Source organism: Canis lupus, chromosome 14 (assembly GCF_003254725.2).
Source record: "Canis lupus dingo isolate Sandy chromosome 14, ASM325472v2, whole genome shotgun sequence".
In the NCBI taxonomy this organism is placed as follows: Eukaryota; Metazoa; Chordata; class Mammalia; order Carnivora; family Canidae; genus Canis; species Canis lupus.
The window spans coordinates 7,874,661-7,893,739 of record NC_064256.1 but is presented as its reverse complement, the minus strand read 5'-3'; the positions used below and the strand labels follow the sequence as shown (position 1 = coordinate 7,893,739).

Here is a 19,079-nt window from a genome sequence, read left to right as displayed (position 1 = left end):
ATTCTATTGTAGACACTTTTTAAAAGCTGAAAAGCACAAAAAAGAGATTAAATATCATTTCTAATCCCACTGCCAGAAGCAATATCGTATATTTTAGTGTGAATGTGTGTGATCAGAAAACATCGTTTTATAATTGGATTCTTGATTTATTTATTGTTTACTTCTTTAAGTAAGCTCTGCACCCAGCGTGGGACTCGAACTCACAACCCCAAGATCAAGAGTCACATGGTCTACCAACTGAGCCAGCCAGATGCCCAGTAATCAGATTCTTTCCAGTTCACAAAACAGAATTATTTTTCCTGCATCATTAAATATTATATTTTGATATATTAATCATTTAATATATTTAATAATTTAACACATAATTTTTAATGTGTGCATATTGCTTTTAAGTGGTGGCTTTTCAATAATCTTATCAGTTTCTTAAGTTGCACATTTAGTTGGTTTCCCATCTTTTTGGTGGCAGTACAATTACAAATCATAGGCAGTGCTAACACTTTCTGACTTCCATAAATATTAGCTCAATTTCCTTTCTTCCTCCCTTCAATAAATAGTTATTAAATAAGTGCAAAACAACCAGGCTCAAACAAAGCAACTATAAATGACATATTTGAGATATTTGGGGGAATTTGAATGTAGTGTTGCTCTTTTGTGATGCTAAGAAATTATAATTGTCTGATGATAGTCTCGTGGTTATGGGGGAAATGCTTCCTTATTTTTATTTATTTATTTTAAAAATTTTACTTATTTATTCATGAGAGACATGGAGAGAGGCAGAGACACAGGCAGAGTAAGAAGCCGGCTCCCTGCAGGAAGCCTGATGCGGGACTCATTCCCAAGATTCTGGGATCACAACCTGAGCCAAAGGCTGATACTCAACCACTGAGCCACTCAGGCACCCACTTCCTTATCTTTTAGAGACACAAACTGAAGTATTTAAGGATGAAATGTCATGATGTTTGCAATTGGCTTTAAAATATTTTAGCCAAAAAGTAAATGAAGCAAATATGGGAAGACAATAATCATTAAATCTAGGTGATGCATACTTTTCCATATGTTTGAAATTTTCATTTAAAAAGATGTCTTAAACGGCCGCCTGGGTGACTCAGCGGTTGGGCATCTGCCTTCGACCCAGGGCGTGATCCTGGAGTCCCGGGATCGAGTCCTGTATCGGGCTCCCTGCATGGAGCTTGCTTCTCCCTCTGCCTATGTCTGTGCCTCTCTCTCTCTCTGTGTCACTCATGAATAAATAAAAGAAATCTTAAAAAAAATAAAAAATAAAAAGATGTCTTAAAAATGATATACATCATGCTAGATCCTGGACTATGAGCTGGGTATATAGCAGTGAACAAAACAGAGCCCTGCAGTCTTGATGGAGCACACAACCTTTGGGGAACATGTTTCCATAAGAAAGTCTCCAATGTGATCTGATGGTGCCGCCAGGACCTATGTCAGCCTACCGTTCCATGTCCCCTCCACACCATCATCACTGCAGGTGTGTTTTCCCACATTTTAAATATCTGCTTCCCGGTGGCCTTGAGTCTAGAGGAGTCCCCCCACTATGGTGGCACTAATACTGAAGGTCAGAAATAATCAGTTCTGTGGTGCATGTTGCCCCTGAGGTTCTGTTCGGGAAACTTCTTCTGAGCACATGCACCTGGCACTGCAAACGTACCAGGATTTTTTTTTTTTTTCTTAATTCATCAAGAACACAGAGAGATGCAGACATATAGGTGGAGGGAGAAGCAGGTTCCCTGAAGGGAGGCCTGTGTGGTACTCGATCCCAAAATCCTGGGATCACCACCTGAGCCAAAGGCAGACACACAACCACTGAGCCACCCAGGCGGCCCCCCGGTTACCAGGACTTATAAAAGGGAGACTTGATGCCTGCCTTCCACTTACAGCCTGTGGGCAGAGGTGGGAAGAGGTCACGCAAGCCAGTTGGAATGAGGGGAGTTGGCTGGAAAGGTGACCAGGACAAGCTACTTCAACCAGGAAGAAGAGACCCCGGTGCTTGGAGAAGGCCTGATTGAGCAGTCCTGCATGCCCGCCCACGACTGGCAGGAATAAAGACCCAGAAGAGCTAACGTGCAATGTATTTTCTAGTTCCAGGGTTGGCAAACTTTCTCTCTAAGGGTGGGATGATAAACATTTTAGGCTTTTCAGACCAAGAGGCGACATCAGAGGGTATGTAGGTACAAGAGGGAAAAGTTGCCCCCGGAATTTTTTGGATAAAATTCAAAACTTTACTTAGGGATGCCAAAATGTAAACTTCATATAATGGTCATGTCCATAACTATTCTTCTTTTATTTTTATATTTTTCAACTCTTTAAAAATGCAAAAACCATTCCTAGCTCGGGGCCATGGTGGTCCTGGTGGTGGTCGGATTTGGCTCACCCACATAACTTGCCAACCGGGGCAGCCCCGGTGGCCCAGCGGTTTAGCACCTGCCTTTGGCTCAGGGCGGGATCCTGGAGACCCAGGATCGAGTCCCGCGTCGGGCTTCCCGCATGGAGCCTGCTTCTTGTCTCTGCCTCTCTCTCTGTGTCTCTCATGAATGAATAAATAAATAAATAAAAAGAACTTGCCAACTGGCCCCTCAAAAGATGGGCTGGTGCTTAACGGTTCGGTTTCAGGGCTGCTCTCCCCCTGTGGGGACGCGAACGGGGCTCCCTGCCCATCGCTACTCCTTCCCAGCTGGTGGTTCTGGGGAAAGTCACTGAACCTCCATGGACTTCAGTTTTCCGCGTCCCTCAAGCCCGACGAAGGCTCAGGCTCCTACTCCCAGGCCGGGTGAGGAAATGCGGCTGCGTGCACCGTCCTGCGTACGCGGGAAACCCGGGGTAGAGGAGGACTCGCGGGGCGTCCGAGCCGCTCCGAGGGCCGCGTGCCCGGCCGGGCTCGGGGCGTTGCGCCCAGTGGAGCGGGCGGAGCGCGCGCCTGGGCGCGGGAGCCGACCCCACCCCGGCCCATCCCGGCGGGCGCGGGGCGCACGGAGAGCCGGGCCGTCGGGGCAGCTCCGCTTGGTCGAGGTCCCCGGCGGGCCCGGGCCCTCGAGGACGCGGCGCTCCCGCCAGCCGCCCCCGCCCTTGGGGCCGCCCCGGGGGCGCGCGGGCTCCGGCAGCCGAGGCCCTCCCTCGAGGCCCGGGCCCGCGGCCGCCGCCGGGCGGGGCGGGGGCTGGCGCTCGGGGTGCGGCGGGCCTGCCGGCCAGTTGCGCAAGTTGCGCTCGGGCGGCTATAAGAGGGGCGGGCAGGCATGGAGCCCCGGAGGAGTCGCGGCGCCAGCAGCTGCGAGGTAAGGGCCCGGGCGCGCTGCTCTTTCCCTCTCCGCCGGTCTTTCTGGGCCAGGCACCACCCCCCACCCCCCCGAACGCCGGGGAAACTGAGGCGCGCGAGGGGGCGGGGCGCATGGCTTGGTTCTGGACCTTGGCGGCTTCGTGGCGGGGTTCTGACGGGAGGGAAGGCAGCGGGGAGATCTGGATTCGGGGCCGGGCTGTGCCGGTGCCCACGGAGCAGGAATCTGTGCCATGGAGCCGCCGGGGCCCCAGGAGACTGTCAGAGCCCGCGGCCCAGCTGCTGAGATGCTGTGGAAATTGCCTCGAGCACATCCCCAAAGATCAGGGTACCCTGCCCCCATCCGGAGGCGGTGAAGTTGAGGGCGCTGGGGGTTCGGGATGAGCGCTGGGTTTCTGAGGACTAGCTTTTGCTCCGCGGCTAAGAATTCGGGCATCATTTTCCAGCGGGGGGTCTTCATCTCTGGTGTCTGATTGCAAGGATTTGTATAAGGCCAAAGCCTAGGAAGGGAAGCACTGCGGAGTAGAGGCGGAAAGAAAACTCAGGAAGAACCCCAAATGTCTCAGAGAGATTCTGACGAGTCTCACCACATCTGGCCTTCAAGCCAAGCCAACGGTCTTCTTCACAGTGGATGAAATTGGGGTTTTCTGGGATCCCTGGGTGGCGCAGCGGTTTAGCGCCTGCCTTTGGCCCAGGGCGTGATCCTGGAGACCCGGGATCGAATCCCACGTCAGGCTCCCCGTGTATGGAGCCTGCTTCTCCCTCTGCCTGTGTCTCTGCCTCTCTCTCTCTGTGTCTCTCATGAATAAATAAATAAAATCTTTAAAAAAAAAAAAAAAAAAGAAACTGGGGTTTTCTAAGGTGACAGAGCAGCAGGTCACGGAAGGGCCTACTGCATGTTTCCCAACTGTTACGGCCTCTCTAGTCAATACCGCAAATACCCGCTGTTGGCAGGTGGGCCCCAGGTCGAGTCCCCTCCTCTCCTGGCCTGGTTTACATTCACTGTGAGTGTGGTTGTCTTCCCATTCCAGTTTCTAGAGCTTCAAGATGGTGGCATTTTGGAATTGTGAATCCTTACTTACAGCTGGATCCAAGACAAGCGGCCTGCTTGTCATTTGAGAAGAGCAGTTTGGGAGAGGATGAAAGGATTGATTTCTGCTAGAAGGGTGGTCTTTGGGGTGGGCAGGGCAGAGGGCAGATACTTGTAGGCCAGACCAAGGAGCATAGTTCCTTGCCTCCCCCTTGTAGGACCTAACCACTGTCATCCCTCTTAAGTTCCCCTGTAGAGTTCTGAGGTGGGCAGCAGTGAGCTGGGACTAGTGGGAGAGAGATACCCAATCTCTTTCCCACCAGGTTGGTCTGCAGAACCATAGTCGCTGCCATTCTAACGTCCTCATGAGCAGAGATGTCAAGCCAATCATTTCTCTCACTTAGGTAGGGGGAGAAGGCAAGAGAAAAACAGTGAATGTTTTTAGGTTCTTCCCTTTTCTAGCAATAGAGGACATTAGGCTGAGGGGAACGTTTCCATGTTGGCCAAAGGAGCGTCCTTCTCATATTTTGTACATCTTATGCCCAAAATAACTCTTCTTGGTATTTGGGGGAAATATTTTCCTCCCCCTCCGTTCCAGGAAATGGCTCCAAGCGCCAAGGACAGAGCCAGGGAGATTGCAATGAATTCCTGCCTTTCAGCCGCAGGCAGATGCCTTTCATGTCTGAGTGGCCTGTGCAGGGTGTGGAGGTGGCCACTTGGGAGAGCTCTACTCACAGACCCAGTCATTGTCCCCGCTCCAGCCTAGATGTCACCCAAGGGGATGAGGGGGTTGAGGAGAGAGATAGGGCTTCAGGGAAGTGGAGTCCTTGGGAGGTATGCATCCATGAACAGCATGCGTGTGATTTAAAGGAAAATTGAGCCAAATTGTCTTGCAGTCAATCAGTAGACCCTGTCCTTCCCAGCAGTAGGGTTCCATGGCAGCAGCTCCGTTCTGGCCTGCCAGCCCAGAGCCTTGAAATTCTACTTTGTCCACACAGTTGTCTTAGAGAAGTAGAAAGAGGTTGTTTCTGCTTAAAAACAGCACACCTGATGCCTGGGCTCAGGGAGTTCTTTGTGCTTATTCTATGTGTGACAACAGATGTGCAAACTGCATTTTACAAGCTTTCCTGCTCAGTTTGTCAGTATCCCCCCTGCCCCGCTCCAGAACTGGATTCGTGCTCGGTGCCAATGCCGACATCTCACTGATTTCATTGAAGATTTCATCCCCACCTGTGTGCACATTGTGCTTGTAGTCTGGGGATGCACTGGGCTGGGGAGGAGTGCAAAGGCGGGGGCTACAGAGAAGAAAAGAGGGAGAGGGGTCTCTGAGGAGGGCAGGAGGCCCAGAGCAGCTGGAGCCAGGCTGATGAATGGAACTAAGGAAGCTGAAAGGAATGGGGATCCACATGGTGCTGGAGGACACATAAAAGGTGCAGGAAGCCAACCAAGAGACCCGTTAAAGGGAGATGTGGAAGCCAAAGTGATTTCTATCATTAAGAAAGTTTCCTAGGGGGGTGCCTGGAGTGGCTCAGTGAGTTAAGCATCTGCCTTCAGCTCAGGTCATGGTCTCGGGGTCCTGGGATGGAGCCCTGCATTGAGTTCCTTGTTCAGCAGGGAATCTGCTTCTCTCTCTCCCCCTCTCCCTCTGTGCACTCTCTCTCTCTCTCTAATTAATAAATAAGATCTTTTAAAAAATAATTTCCTAGGGATTCCTGCTGGGCAAAAGTGAATTCTACGATGTGACTTTGAGACAGGCGCAGGTGAACCACAGTAGAGGTAGGTTAACCTGGTGAGACAATGAAGATCAGAGATGGGAAATATTTGATTTATTTCAACAATTATTTAATGAGTACCTGCTGTGTGCCAGGCCCTCGGGAAATGCTGGAACAAGTAGCACGTCCCCGACTCCTGCACCTGGAAGACATCACTAGTTGATGGAGGTACCCTCTCGCCTCTGAGGAACTTCAGGGCCGCCTCCACACAGTGCTCCAGGTAGCTGCTAAAAATTGATCAGAGTTGACACTGGAAACCCATGTGTTATCCCTAATGAGGATCAGATCTGAGGGTGGTTTATGAGGAGTACGAAGACTATAACCCCCACACCCACACTCTGGCTGCTGGTTAAGTAGGTTAACATTTCTGAAACAAGGCTTTCAGTTGCAGATAAGAGAAAACCACTCATGCTAGCTCAGTGTGTCAAACAACATATTGCAACCCACATTTAAAAAACAGAACTCTTAGGAGTATATCACTCACAGTAAGTGAATTTGATTTCTTGACATTTGTTCCTCTTACTTGTGTTTATCTATATCCCCTGGATTAAAAAATATAATCAGAGAGCTGAAATGTACCCGAGTCTACGTGGAAGAGTATCTCACAGTGGAGGCTAAGGACAGGGAGGGTCCAGAACCAACAAGGTGAGGAACCAGAAAGAAGGTTCAGGAAGGAGCATAGGCACTGACTGTAACCCACCTGTTACAGGATGAACTCTGGTCTTCCTCAGCTATTCCATGCACATGAGGGCAATCGCAGCTAACCTGGAGCTTCTGAGCCCTCAACAGAGACAAACTGGGCTCTCTGAAGCCCTACTTTCAATTCCTGGAAGAGATGGTAATTGACCGGATCAGGGTTTGGAGGAGAAAGAGATAGAAGGAGGAGAAGAGTATTCTCGGTCTCTTGCCTACCACTGGTCATGCCCCTCCAGGGCGTGTGTGTGTGTTCTGAGAGGGCAGATTCCCCCACGAGGTGGAATCCAGCCTGGGACATTCTAGCTCTCTAGCCTTACATGCTCTATCATTCTGCCATATTGAATTCTCCTAAACCCACCATAGTTTTTCCCAACTCCACACTGTCACATTGGTCTGGAATGCCCTGCTTGCCTTCTTCCGCCTGGAGGACTCCTGTCCTTAAGGTCTCAGTTCAAATACTGTCTCATTTGCAAAGCTGTCCTCACCTTTCTAGGGTTACTTCTTTCCTCTATGCTCCCCAGATTCTATGTTCCTTCCTCATAACCTTGATGAGATTGTATTAAAGTGAGTTATTTAAGCTTCTGTTTGTTCCACTGGATTCTGAGTAGCTTGAATGACCAGCATCCAGGCTTCTCTGTCTCTATTCATCCTTTGTTTATTCCTTGTCCCCAAGTCCCTTCCAACTTAGAATTACGGAGACAGGAAAGCAGAGTAGAAGGAAAGGATGAGAGGGAGCCCACAGGAAGAATTTCTGCAAGGAAAGGCTTAGACCATCCAAAGCTTTTCCCTCATAATTAATAGCAAATATCACATTATCTGAATTTAATTCACACTAGCACATCAAGGATTATTGAAGAGAGGGGTGTAGAAATCCCCATGGCTGGAGAAGAGAAGGAAGAGAGAAGTATGTGCTGGGTCCCTGTTAACTTCTGGCGCTTTCAACCAGGAGAAGACGTGGGACTTTGGATAGCTCAAGGCTAGCAGTCCCCACCAGCAAATGGCTCTGTGACCCTAAGCTCTCCTTGCCCCCCACTGCCTTCATCAGAAGGCTATAGGCAGGCCTGACCTTGGCCCAGCAAACCATCCAGCCTAGATCTAGAGAAGCACACCCCCTATCTTGGCATAGAGGCTGGTCTGCCTCATTTCCTAGGACCAGAGTGAAGGTGAAGGAGGTCATATCTGGAGGCCAGCAGCTTCTTGGGGGAAGGAAGGGGTGAGCTTGTCTGTGGTGAAGGCAGAGGTGAGGGGGCCTTCATAGAAGTGGGGCAGGGTTGGGGGGGTCAGCTAAAGATGAATAGAGGTAGGACCGGCACCCAGGCCCCAGGTGAACCTGGGCAGTAGAAACTGTGGTGGCATGGAAGGTGTGGTTATGTGCACCTCTCCTCCTGGCCTTGGAACTGTTGGAACTGTTTTCTATGGTGACATTTCCTTTTCCCTGGGAGGCTCCATTTTCTGGTTTTTCTCCTTTCTTCTCCAGTGCACCAGTATAGGGGAATAGTAGGGGATGCTGGTAAAGATGATGGGGAGTGGCAGGGTCTTAATTAGGGAGAGGGAAAGTGACAGTGAAAGCTGGTGAACAGGAAGTCCAGAGGATGAGCAGGGCACCAGCAGAGTGAATGGGAGGCCTTGGCCAGTGTGCAAGCCACCCATTGGTACCCCCGGAGGTACCCATCTCCCTCCCCAGGCCCCGCTTGAATAATGGGCAGAGAGAAATAAAGGAGACAGGATGTTGTATTAACATGTCAACAGTTCACCTTTTAACTCTCAGACAATGACAGCTCCTAAATGTTCAAAACCATTTTGGAAACTTCTAGAGAGAAAAGGTTTTGCAGCCCAGGCAGCTGGCTGACAATCACCTTTGTCCTCCCTGTTCCTCCCACCTTGGCTCTTTCCACCTGGGCACTGCTCGGTCTACTTGTGTGGCCCTGTTTTTCTGAATGGGACTCCCAATCTCAGCTGTTAGCTGGATAGGTCTGCCTGAGGTTCCACCAGCCGTAACCAGCAAATCAAGCAAAACTGAGCAAATCAGTGGTGTTGCAACTCCCTCCCCGTGCCTTTGCCAATCTCCATCTCCATCCTTCTTGTCACCTGGGCTGAAAGCATTAGCCTGGGAATGGTCAGAGCTCCTCACTTCCATGAAAGAAGCCTAGCCTCCTTACTCGGCACTCAGGGCCCAAGCCCTCCCCACCTCCTGGCCCATCACACCTCTCATGCAGGCTGTGAGCCACCGTGTTCTGAGCTCACAGGGGTTCTTCAGCCTCTGAGCCCTCGGCTGGGCTGCTCCTCTCCTCCACCTTCACAAACCCAATTCCTCCAGACTCTTATGGCCCTTATGAAATGCCACCTCCTCCAAGACACCTCCTTGATTCCTTAGCTGGAAATAGTGGTGATAACAGCTAAGGTGTATTGGGGTTGACCATATGCCAGGCAAGGAGTTAGCACTTTGCACACATTACCTCATTTCATCCACAGGACAGCCTCAAGTGGGAATGACAGTTTGTATCATTCCCATTTTATAGCTGAGAAAATTGAGTGTGAGAGAGTTCGGCAAACTTGCCCAAGGTCCTGAACTCCAACTCAAGCAGAGTTCTGCTGAACTCTAGAGCTCATAATTTTACACACGTCTCCCTCCCCTGAGTTACCCTGGGCATGCTGTCTGTTTAAACATTCTTCCTTGAGTTACAGCTAATTATGCAAACTGGTTGTTCAAGAGCACAGTTTTGTTCTTTACTTTTGTCTCTAACAAATAATATGTGTTAATAGTTGACAACATTAAATACTGCAGTGTATTCCCTGGGCTTCTGAGAAAACCAGCAGTCTTCAGCCTTGTCCCTTCCTAGTCCCGATTCCCACCCTCCTGTGATTTCATCTTTGTACGTGGCCCACAGTGAGCGATCAGTACACATTAGCTGTCAACCAGCTGCTATCCACTGAGTAACTATTATGTGTCAGGCGCTGTGCTTAGTGAAGTTGTAGTTGCTGTCTTGAATTATCCCTCCCCTCTCTGGTCCCTAAACTCTGCTCTTGCCAGCCATCTTCTTGGGCCACAGCCAGGCCCCACCCAGGTACTCAGGTGAACCCAGGAACACTCAACATCCACTTTGTCCTGATGCCCATGTCCAGGCATATAAATCAACTAGCATTAAGTTTGGTTGCATTTAGCAGAGACCCAAAATAACAGTGGCTTAACCAAGACAGAGGTTATGTCTCTCTCACACACATAGCACAAGTCTGGGTGGGGCGTGGTGGGGGCAGTCTGCAGCCAGTATGTCACTCAGCTCCACAAAGTCCTCAGGGACCTGGTCTCCAGCTCTCTAGCCCACCATTCATAAGGTGATCCAAGATGGCACCAGAACCCCGGCTACCACATCTGCAGCTCAGGCATGGGATGGGGGAAGGGATGAAAAAGGAAGAGGCAGAGGCACACAACCCAAGAGCTGCCACACAGCACCCATGCTGATACTTAATGGCCAGACTTTAGTGGCATAGCCAAACCTAGTTGGGGGAAGCTGAGAAGTGTAGTATTTATTCTCGATGGCACATCACCATCTAAACTTGGATATTCTATTACTTGGGAAGAAGGAAAGAATAGATATTGGAGACAACTACCTGCTTCTACTAAAAGGGTTTGATGTGTTGATGTGTTTGTGTATGTGATGTGTGTTGTGTATGCAAGCACATGTATTGTGTGTGTTGGTGGGCCACGTTCTCTCCTCCACTTGGATCTCAGATGGACTTGGTATGGATTCTCTACAGAACTCCCCTAAATCTGGCCTCCTCCTCTTAGGCAGATTTACCAGCAGCTTCTCAGTTCCACATTTCAAGGAACTACAATGTATTTTCTGCATCCACTGAAGCATATTATCAGCGGTAATAGAGGGGCTTGTAAAACTGTTTTCCCACTCAGATGTTACATGGTGGCCATTATGTGAGAGCGACTACGAGCAGAGTTAATCTGGTAATAAATTCTCTCGGGAAGGAGGGTGTCATACCCAAGAATCCTAGAAAAGGGTACCATTCAATCTTGTGCTGCAGGGGGAACACCCAGAAATACCAGGCACCCTGTTGAGAATGCCCAAGGGAGGCAACGGGCCAAATGCTAGATTTGGGGTTGGCTACAGGCAATGTTACCCCAGTGTTTCAAGCCCTGCCCAGTAACCACACAATTCCCAAATTGCTGACCTCCCCCATCCCCTGCCCCTCGGCACAAAAACGCACAACAGGCAGAGGGTTGACAGGTTCACCTCATTTACCCTTTAGAGCCAGGTGGTGTTATTAATTTCATTTCACTAAAAAAAAAAAAAAAAAAAATTTCATTTCACTAATGGGAACGGATTCTGTAGGGAAGTTAAGAATTTGCCTAGGGACTCACTGAAACCCTGGGACCTAACCACTATACTTTCCACCTTTGCTAGGGCTTCATGGAATCATACTGGGGATTAGTTCTATTTAACTCCATTCCAAAAACCTTTGGTGGAAATGTTTACTCACATAATCAGTAGTTAATAGAGGGAGCTTCCACTTTTTAAGAGAGAAAACAAGCATAGAAACATCTGATGTGCCTCCTCCTGAATTACATAGGATATTTTCATATTCGGGGCAGCCCTGGTGGCGCAGCGGTTTAGTGCTGCCTGCAGCCCGGGGTGTGATCCTGGAGACCCAGGATCGAGTCCCACATCGGGCTTCCTGCGTGGAGCCTGCTTCTCCCTCTGCCTGTGTCTCTGCCTCTCTCTTCGCTCTCTCTGAATGAATAAATAAATAAATCTTAAAAAAAAAAAAAGGATATTTTCATATTCGAAGTCGATGTGGGGGTGCAATCGCATAGCATCAGCCTAGAGCAAGGTATTTGTTTCCAAAGGCCATGGTCCCAGGAGGTATCTTGTTGAGCATTGGGGTGGTTTGTAATTTGGGGCTCTCCCTAGAGGCTGGAGAAACTGTAGGGTGGGTAGAAAGCACCCCAGCCTTTCTGGGTTAAGCAGAAGCCTGACTCTGCCACTTGCTTGTTTGAGCAAGTTAACACATTTTCTTGACCCTCCTTTTCCCCCTTTTTATAAATTTCAGATTAAAAGCATACCTTTGGGGCACCTGGATGGCTCGGTGGTTGAGCATCTGCCTTTGGCTCAGGTCATGATCCCGGGGTCCTGGGATGGAGCCCTGCATCAGGCTCCCTTCAGGGAGCCTGCTTCTCCCTCTCCTTCTGCCCCTCCCCCTTGCCTGTGCTCACTCTTTCTTTTAAATAAATAAATAAAATTTTAAAAACAAAAGCATACCTTTGAGCAAGCCTTATAAATAATATATAAATAGTTTATTTCTATTATATTGCCAGAATATGAATTATACTAATATTGCCACCTGTGGACAGAAAATGTATCATCTGTTTTTATTAAGACCCAGATGAGACAAAACATAAAAAGCAGAGATTAACCCTTTTGCCTTCTCCAGAACCTTCATGCTAATATTTACTTACATTTGATTATCATTTCAGGCTCATGCACACAACCTTAGCATGGATCACAGACTCGCATACATTTAACTTTATTACCTTTTGTCTTATGTATCTCATTAAAACTTTGCTGCTTATTCAAGGATCTGCATATTATTAATATTAGAATTCATTGTGCCATGACTTTGAAAGTGTCAAACATTCTGGATGAACACGTTATATAGTCTCTTCTGCCTCCATGCCTTTAAACCAACTGTTTTCTGGCCTCTTGTGGCAACCACTCTCCATTCTTACTAACCCATACTGGGTTTTTAATACCCAGCTCAGGTGACACCTCTTTCAGAGAGCCCCCTTTGTACTCCTGTGACATCTTGCACTTGTTCTTCTTGTGAAGTTTATTCTTCCTGTATTGGAATGGTCTGCTTACCTGTTTATCTCTCTTATTAATGCATAAGTGGGGCATCTGGGTGGTTCAGTGGTTGAGCTTCTGCCTTTGGCTCAGGTTGTGATTCCAGGGTCCTTGGATCAAGTCCTGCATCAGGCTCCCCATGGGGATCCTACTTCTCCCTCTGCCTATGTCTCTGCCTCTCTGTGTCTCTCATGAATAAATAAGTAAAATCTTAAAAAAAAAAAAAAAAAAAAAGCATAAGCAACCTGAGAGTAGAGAGCATCTGTTGTTCACGATTCTATCCTTGGTGCCTGGCGCTGTATCTGACACATTAGCAGATCTTCTGCCAGTGCTGGCTGCATTCAGGCTCCCAGTAGGAGAGAAAGGAAGTAATAAAACCAGTGATAAATGCCATCACAGAGGTATCGGTAGGCTGCCATGGGAGAGTAATGGAGACGGCAAGTAACATAATCTCTAGTAATAAGGATAGTAATATAGTACATTTCACAACACCTTTAAAGCTCTTGCACATGCATTGTCTCATTTGATCCTCATAAAAGTCTAGAGATAGGTATATTGCAGGAGATGAAGGTGGAGTTTTTAGTGGTTTTGTGATCTGTTTAAAGTCAGGCAGCTATTAAATGGCTGGATTCAGACCAGACCTTAAAAGCCCATCTCTTCCTCACAGCTTGCAATAAAGTCATACCACGACATCCATTCACTCATGCACTGGCTTACTGCTCTGTGGTCTATTCCACATCACTTTGTTGTTTATTTGGTCAGGTCTTACTTCCCCACGGACATGCATTTCATTAATGTAATTCTAGATAACAAATTGTCTTTGACACTGAGATGATTGCTATGGCAGAAGGCAAGTCTCATTTTTATCCACATCCGATGATGAGGTTGGTAACAGGACTTATGGGTATTTTCTGAGATACCAGCAACCTGCTATGCGTGGTTCCTTCTGTTTTCAGGCCCAAGAAGCACAGCCGGGGAAGGAAAATGCGTTGTGGACCTCTGTGCCGATTCCTGTGGCTTTGGCCCTATCTGTCCTGTGTTGAAGCTGTGCCAATCCGAAAAGTCCAGGATGACACCAAAACCCTCATCAAGACGATTGTCGCCAGGATCAATGACATTTCACACACGGTAGGGAGGGTCTGGGAAGACAAAGTAGAACCAAGACCGGCCCTTGGGGAAACCAGGACCTCAGATGGTAGTTGAGGCCTGTGCAGCCACATATAGGGGCCATGGTGGCCTTGACACCTCCCCGTGGTACAAACAGCAGCCTTTTCTCTTCCTCTCTCTCCATCTCCCACCTTCTCCCTCTCCTTCCTCTCTGATGCAAGTCCTAGTGCCTAGGACCAAAGAGAGCCATAAAGGTCTTTGTGTCCCACTGGCAGGTGACCAGACTCCTAGTTGCATCCCCTCTAGGCCTCTGTCACATCTCTAGAATGTACTCATCATTGGGCATTCTTCCTAGATGAACTCTAGCCCCGTGAAGCTTCTCCCTGTTACTGTTAGCCCTGGGGTCCACAGGCCTAGACCTTCAGCCATTTCCCAGATGACAGCTGTATTTGGAATTAGGAAGACCAAATGTGAATCTTCACGCTTCTGTTCTCTATCTGTAAAATCTTAAGCTAATTCCTCAATGTCTTGAAGCCTCAGTTTCCATAGCCTGATAGTGGGACTATCATAAGGGACTTCACAAGATTGTTAGGAGATTCAGTTAGTTAAAGCAAGTGATCTCCCCTCACCCACCCTAACAGAACCAGAACACAGCATGCCCTCATTAAAAGTTTAGTTGTGGTTTTTAGTAGCCCCTGGTCTTAAAAGCCTGCTTGCTCACCCAGCACGGAGCCCAGCACGGAGCAATCTAGAGATTTCCACATCTCCTGCCCATTATGGATGTCTGACAGTGGCCTTGGGCAGCCAGGAAGAAGTTAGGTGGCCAGAAGCAGGGACAGCTCAGAACTAGATAAGAGCCTTGGGCATTTTAAGAGAGAAGTCTATGAGTCTCCTTGCTTTCATGGGGCCACGCATGATAGGTCCAGAGTGTCCCGGCTTGGGTGGTGCAGAGAGTGAGTGCCACAGGCAGTGGAGAAGGGGAGAACTCCTGGTAACCAGTGTTACTGGAGCAGAGGAGTGAGATGGGACACTCTTTGGCGGGGGAGGGGGGTGGTGGAGGAGGTCCAGCCTTGACTCCTGAGGGGGTAAGAGGCCTTGGAGAACCTGACTGGGAGCAAGGAATCCTCTGGGGGCAAAAGAGGGTGATGATGTCTGGGGAAGGGGCACTTCAGGAGGACCTCAGTGCCTGGGGAAGAGACTTCACTAAGTAAGAATCAGGCCTCATGGCTGGGTCTACAGCAGAGGCCATTTCCAGGAGAGAACCACCTGCGAGGATTGGTCTGGAAGGGGAGGGCAGGGTGATTTGGGAAGAGTAGGAGTACAGAAGTCCAGGAAACAGCTTGGAAGCTTGGCAGCCCCTGGGGCACAAGAAACAAGGGCCTGGGCCAGGGTGGTGAGGAAGGAGGAGAGGAGGCAAGCAAGAGAGCGGACCTCCACGCTCATGGGAGAGGCCGACACCTTGCAGAACCGACTTGTCTGAGATCCTGCTCTCCCTTTTCCTCTGGCCCAGCAGTCTGTCTCCTCCAAACAGAGGGTCGCTGGTCTGGACTTCATTCCTGGGCTCCAACCAGTCCTGAGTTTGTCCAGGATGGACCAGACGTTGGCCATCTACCAACAGATCCTCAACAGTCTGCATTCCAGAAATGTGGTCCAAATATCTAATGACCTGGAGAACCTCCGGGACCTTCTCCACCTGCTGGCCTCCTCCAAGAGCTGCCCCTTGCCCCGGGCCAGGGGCCTGGAGACCTTTGAGAGCCTGGGCGGCGTCCTGGAAGCCTCACTCTACTCCACAGAGGTGGTGGCTCTGAGCAGACTGCAGGCGGCCCTCCAGGACATGCTTCGGCGGCTGGACCTCAGCCCTGGGTGCTGAGACCTCGAAGGCTTCTCTTCCCCAAGTCGAGGAGAGAACCTGGGCTCCCAGGTGTCTCCAGGAGAGAGACCGTATGGGTGTCCTTTATCCTGGCCCCTAGCCGTTTCTCTCTCACACCACAGAGCCACTCTTCCAAAGGCATAAGCCTCCACGGCACAAAACCAAAGATAAGAATGCAGGATTCCATGCTCACCGGGAAGGGGGACCCACCTGGCAAACAGTGACCTGCATCTGGGGTTCTCACAAAAGGCTTCCTTCCTGTGCCACCTCCCCCCTCACTGCATGCTTCAGCGTGACCTGGGGTGATGTCAGGAGGCACCCGCTGAGCCTTTGGACCATCAAGCAAGGTTCTGTCTGAGAATTCTGGGAGCACCATGAAAGCTACATCCACATAGCTGCAAACTCCCAAGCAACACATTATTTATTATGCATTTTATTCTGGATGGATTTAAAGCAAAACATCAGCCTTTCCAGGCTCTTTGGGGCCAGCCAGAGCTAGGAATGCTATTTCCAATCCCATCGGTGGGCCTGGCTGAGGCAAACCCATTTCTAGTGACTTGAGGGCTCTCAAGTTAGTTCTTTGGTAACTGGCTATGTTTCTACTGTGACGGATGTTAAATTACAGTGTTTGCAATGGCATTGCCCTGAGCGGATCTCCAAGGACCAGGTTATTTCAAAAAGAAGATGAATTTTGTCATGTGTGATATATAGATGTGTGTACCTGGAGGTAGGAGAACGTGTTAGCAGGAAGGGGAAGGATCCAGGATGTATTTTTTGAATTACATTTGTGCGATGGGCTCTTCGAATGGAGGGGGGTTCATGTTCTCATCTCTGCAACCACTTAGTGTGGTTTTAATGAGAATAACAAAGGATATGACTCCTTCAGCGGGGGTTGTGGGGTTTTGCCAGCCACCCATGGGGGGGGCAGTGGCACTGACGACTGTTTACTGGGGCAGTTGTGAGCGCTGGCCTTCTCCAATTGCTGGAGACAGGTCTTTCTTATCAGGGAATGAGGATCCCTCACTGGAGGTGGTGATCCCCAGAGCAGGGGTCCTTAGTATGGGCCTTGGAATGGTCTAGGGATGATCCCACACTGGATTTGTAACATGGAAGTACCCCTACTTGGGATTTGCATGCCAAATTGTGGTTCTCATCTGACTGGCTCACCCAAACAAGACCATGTTTCCCTCTCATTCGGGGTAGATTTATACTCCAGGGGGAAGTTCTAGGGCTTTAGCGAATAGTCCCAAGACCTGGACTGGCACTGGTGAGTGCCGGGCCGCCAGGAATGCCCTTCCCACCAGAGGTCACGTTTGGTGGGATGAACAAGGAGGCTTGGGTTTTCCACCATCCTGCCACTATGATGAGGCCATCATACTCTAGGTGGTGGATCTGTTCAAGGAAATTTGAATCAAAGCTATTAACTTTAAGACCGAGCACCTACTTTGTGCTCAGTCCTGATTGGTGCTATGGGCTAGAGAAGCTCACCAAGTAAACGTTAAAATCCAGCCTTACCCTCAGGGACCTTGCATTCCAGATGGTAAAAATGCCACACACCAGCATGCAAAGGCTGGCCTCGCACCATGGCAACTGAGCAGCTGAACCAGCGCACTCCTCAGCAGGCGGAAATGCTGAACTGAGAGTGTCAGTGCTCAGGGGCCCACAGGCTAACCCTGCTCCCACTTCGTAGCATTTTTGCTTTTCAGGGCACGGCAGCATTTATTACTGTGTAGCCACATCCCTCTGAAGCAGCAGCATAGCTGACAATTTAAAAATAAGAACTAAGAACATACCTAAGACCATAACGGCAGACAAGTAGCAGGGCCGAGACTAGAGTTCAGGACCTCTGACTCCCAGAGTGTCCCGGGAGCCAGGTAATGCTCCCTGGAGGTGCAAATAGGGTTGGGCAGGGGAGACCAGAAGTGCTTACAGGGAGAGAGGACTTGGAGGTGATTTTGCAGGAGGTGAGGGATGTGAATTGCCTGAATGGCGGAGGCTGTTTTGTTCATGCTGAGACACCGGGGTGAAGGTATGTGCAGTCAGTTATAAAGAAAGGCTGCCAAAGGCAAGGCGGGAGGGAAAGTGACATGTTGAAGAGGTCTTCAGTGGTCAAAGAAATTTGATATCAGAAGGGTCAAGAATCGAAAGTTCTAGAACGGAGATTCATGAGATAGACAGAGTAAGACCCGTTCTGGAGAGTATGACCTAGATAATCATTACCACCCAGCCAGGCTGGGATCTTTTAAGCCTTTCACTTACCCAAACCTGGCACCATGGCTCATTCTCAGAGTGTGAAAGTTCTAAAATGTAAATGAATGTCTTTTTTTGTAACTTAAAAAATTTTTTTTCTTGTTAAAAAAAAAAAAAGTCAAATAAATTAACTTTGCCCCTGGTCTTTGTTTTCTGTCACCCTTTGTGGAGGGGCTTTAGAAGAGCTATTTGTGTGTGACAGGGCAAGGCCTGGCTGGCCTCCCTCCCTCACCAGGGTCAGCTCTGCCCAGGCTTGGCCACAACCGGCCACCAGTTATTCAGGCTAAAGGATTCCCCCAAAGCACAGAGCTGGCAAAATGAGCACATTCTGCCCCAGAGGCACAGTGTGGTCTGCAAATCAGCCTTGAGAAGCACCAAATTACTTAAAAAAAAAAAAAAAAAAAGAACAACAAGGAAAAATCTGGCAAGCAAACAACAACATGAAGCCCAATAGCAGACCCAACCAGGTGCACAGGCTTGAAAAGACAACTTATCTCGTTGCAGGCACAGAGCACAGACAATCATCTCTGTGATACAGTTAGAACCTGACAGTTTCAACCCAGGTTCTGGGGAGGACTGGGAGTGAGGGGGGCAGGGTAGGATGGAGGAGGGGACTGGCCCATCAAACAGTCACTTCCTTGGGTGATTTCAGAGTAGAGTTGACAACTGCCAACCCTTCCCTCAGTACTAGTTTAAGTGATGGAGGAATGAGGGGAAGCTGTAGCAGGCTAGGAGGGTGTCAGATATGCCTGGAACAGCTTAAGTAAGTAGGTCACTTGGCAGCTTGGGGATGTAGCTGGTCTCTGTACACCAGTCAAGACTTCTTTAACTGCAAGCGATGGAAATAAACTTAAATAAAAAGAGAGGATTTGTGGCCCACGTTGCTGAAAAGTCCGGGCTATAGTCTGTCTCTTAAAAGACTTGCCTCTGCATTCATCTCCAGGGACCTAGAAAGGCACCCGTGCCATGACCCACCCAGTCTCTACCAGCCTGAGGTGGGTCACAGGCACTTGGGGACAATGTGTTTGACCCTTGGTGGCCATCTGGAACTATGTGAGATGTCTTGTTTCCAAGCAGTCATGAGCCTTAGAAGCAACCCCCTCCAACCCATCCCCAAGTACAGCCCACTGTAACAGGGGTCTTGGAGCAGAGGCCTGGAAATGTTATAGTGGAGTGAGGGTCATAGTGGAAGGGCATGTTCTTCAAG

The 19,079-nt window shown here is 49.3% G+C and overlaps 1 protein-coding gene across 3 annotated transcripts; it reads left to right on the top strand.

Annotated features, from left to right (window-relative positions):
* Positions 1–3,172: 3,172 nt before the first annotated feature.
* Positions 3,173–18,016, top strand: LOC112675047 (leptin). 3 transcript variants are annotated; one of them, XM_025471560.3, is made up of 5 exons: positions 3,267–3,296; positions 6,032–6,101; positions 6,193–6,317; positions 13,602–13,773; positions 15,263–18,016. In XM_025471560.3, exons 4-5 carry the CDS (start codon positions 13,630–13,632, stop codon positions 15,620–15,622), a joined length of 504 nt encoding a protein of 167 aa, XP_025327345.1. In that variant the 5' UTR covers positions 3,267–3,296; positions 6,032–6,101; positions 6,193–6,317; positions 13,602–13,629; the 3' UTR covers positions 15,623–18,016. The 3 variants fall into 3 exon arrangements, with proteins under 3 accessions (XP_025327344.1, XP_025327345.1, XP_025327346.1); XM_025471561.3 differs by lacking the exon at positions 6,193–6,317 and having other exon boundaries at positions 3,277–3,296; XM_025471559.3 differs by lacking the exons at positions 6,032–6,101; positions 6,193–6,317 and having other exon boundaries at positions 3,173–3,296.
* The last annotated feature ends 1,063 nt before the right edge of the window (positions 18,017–19,079 follow it).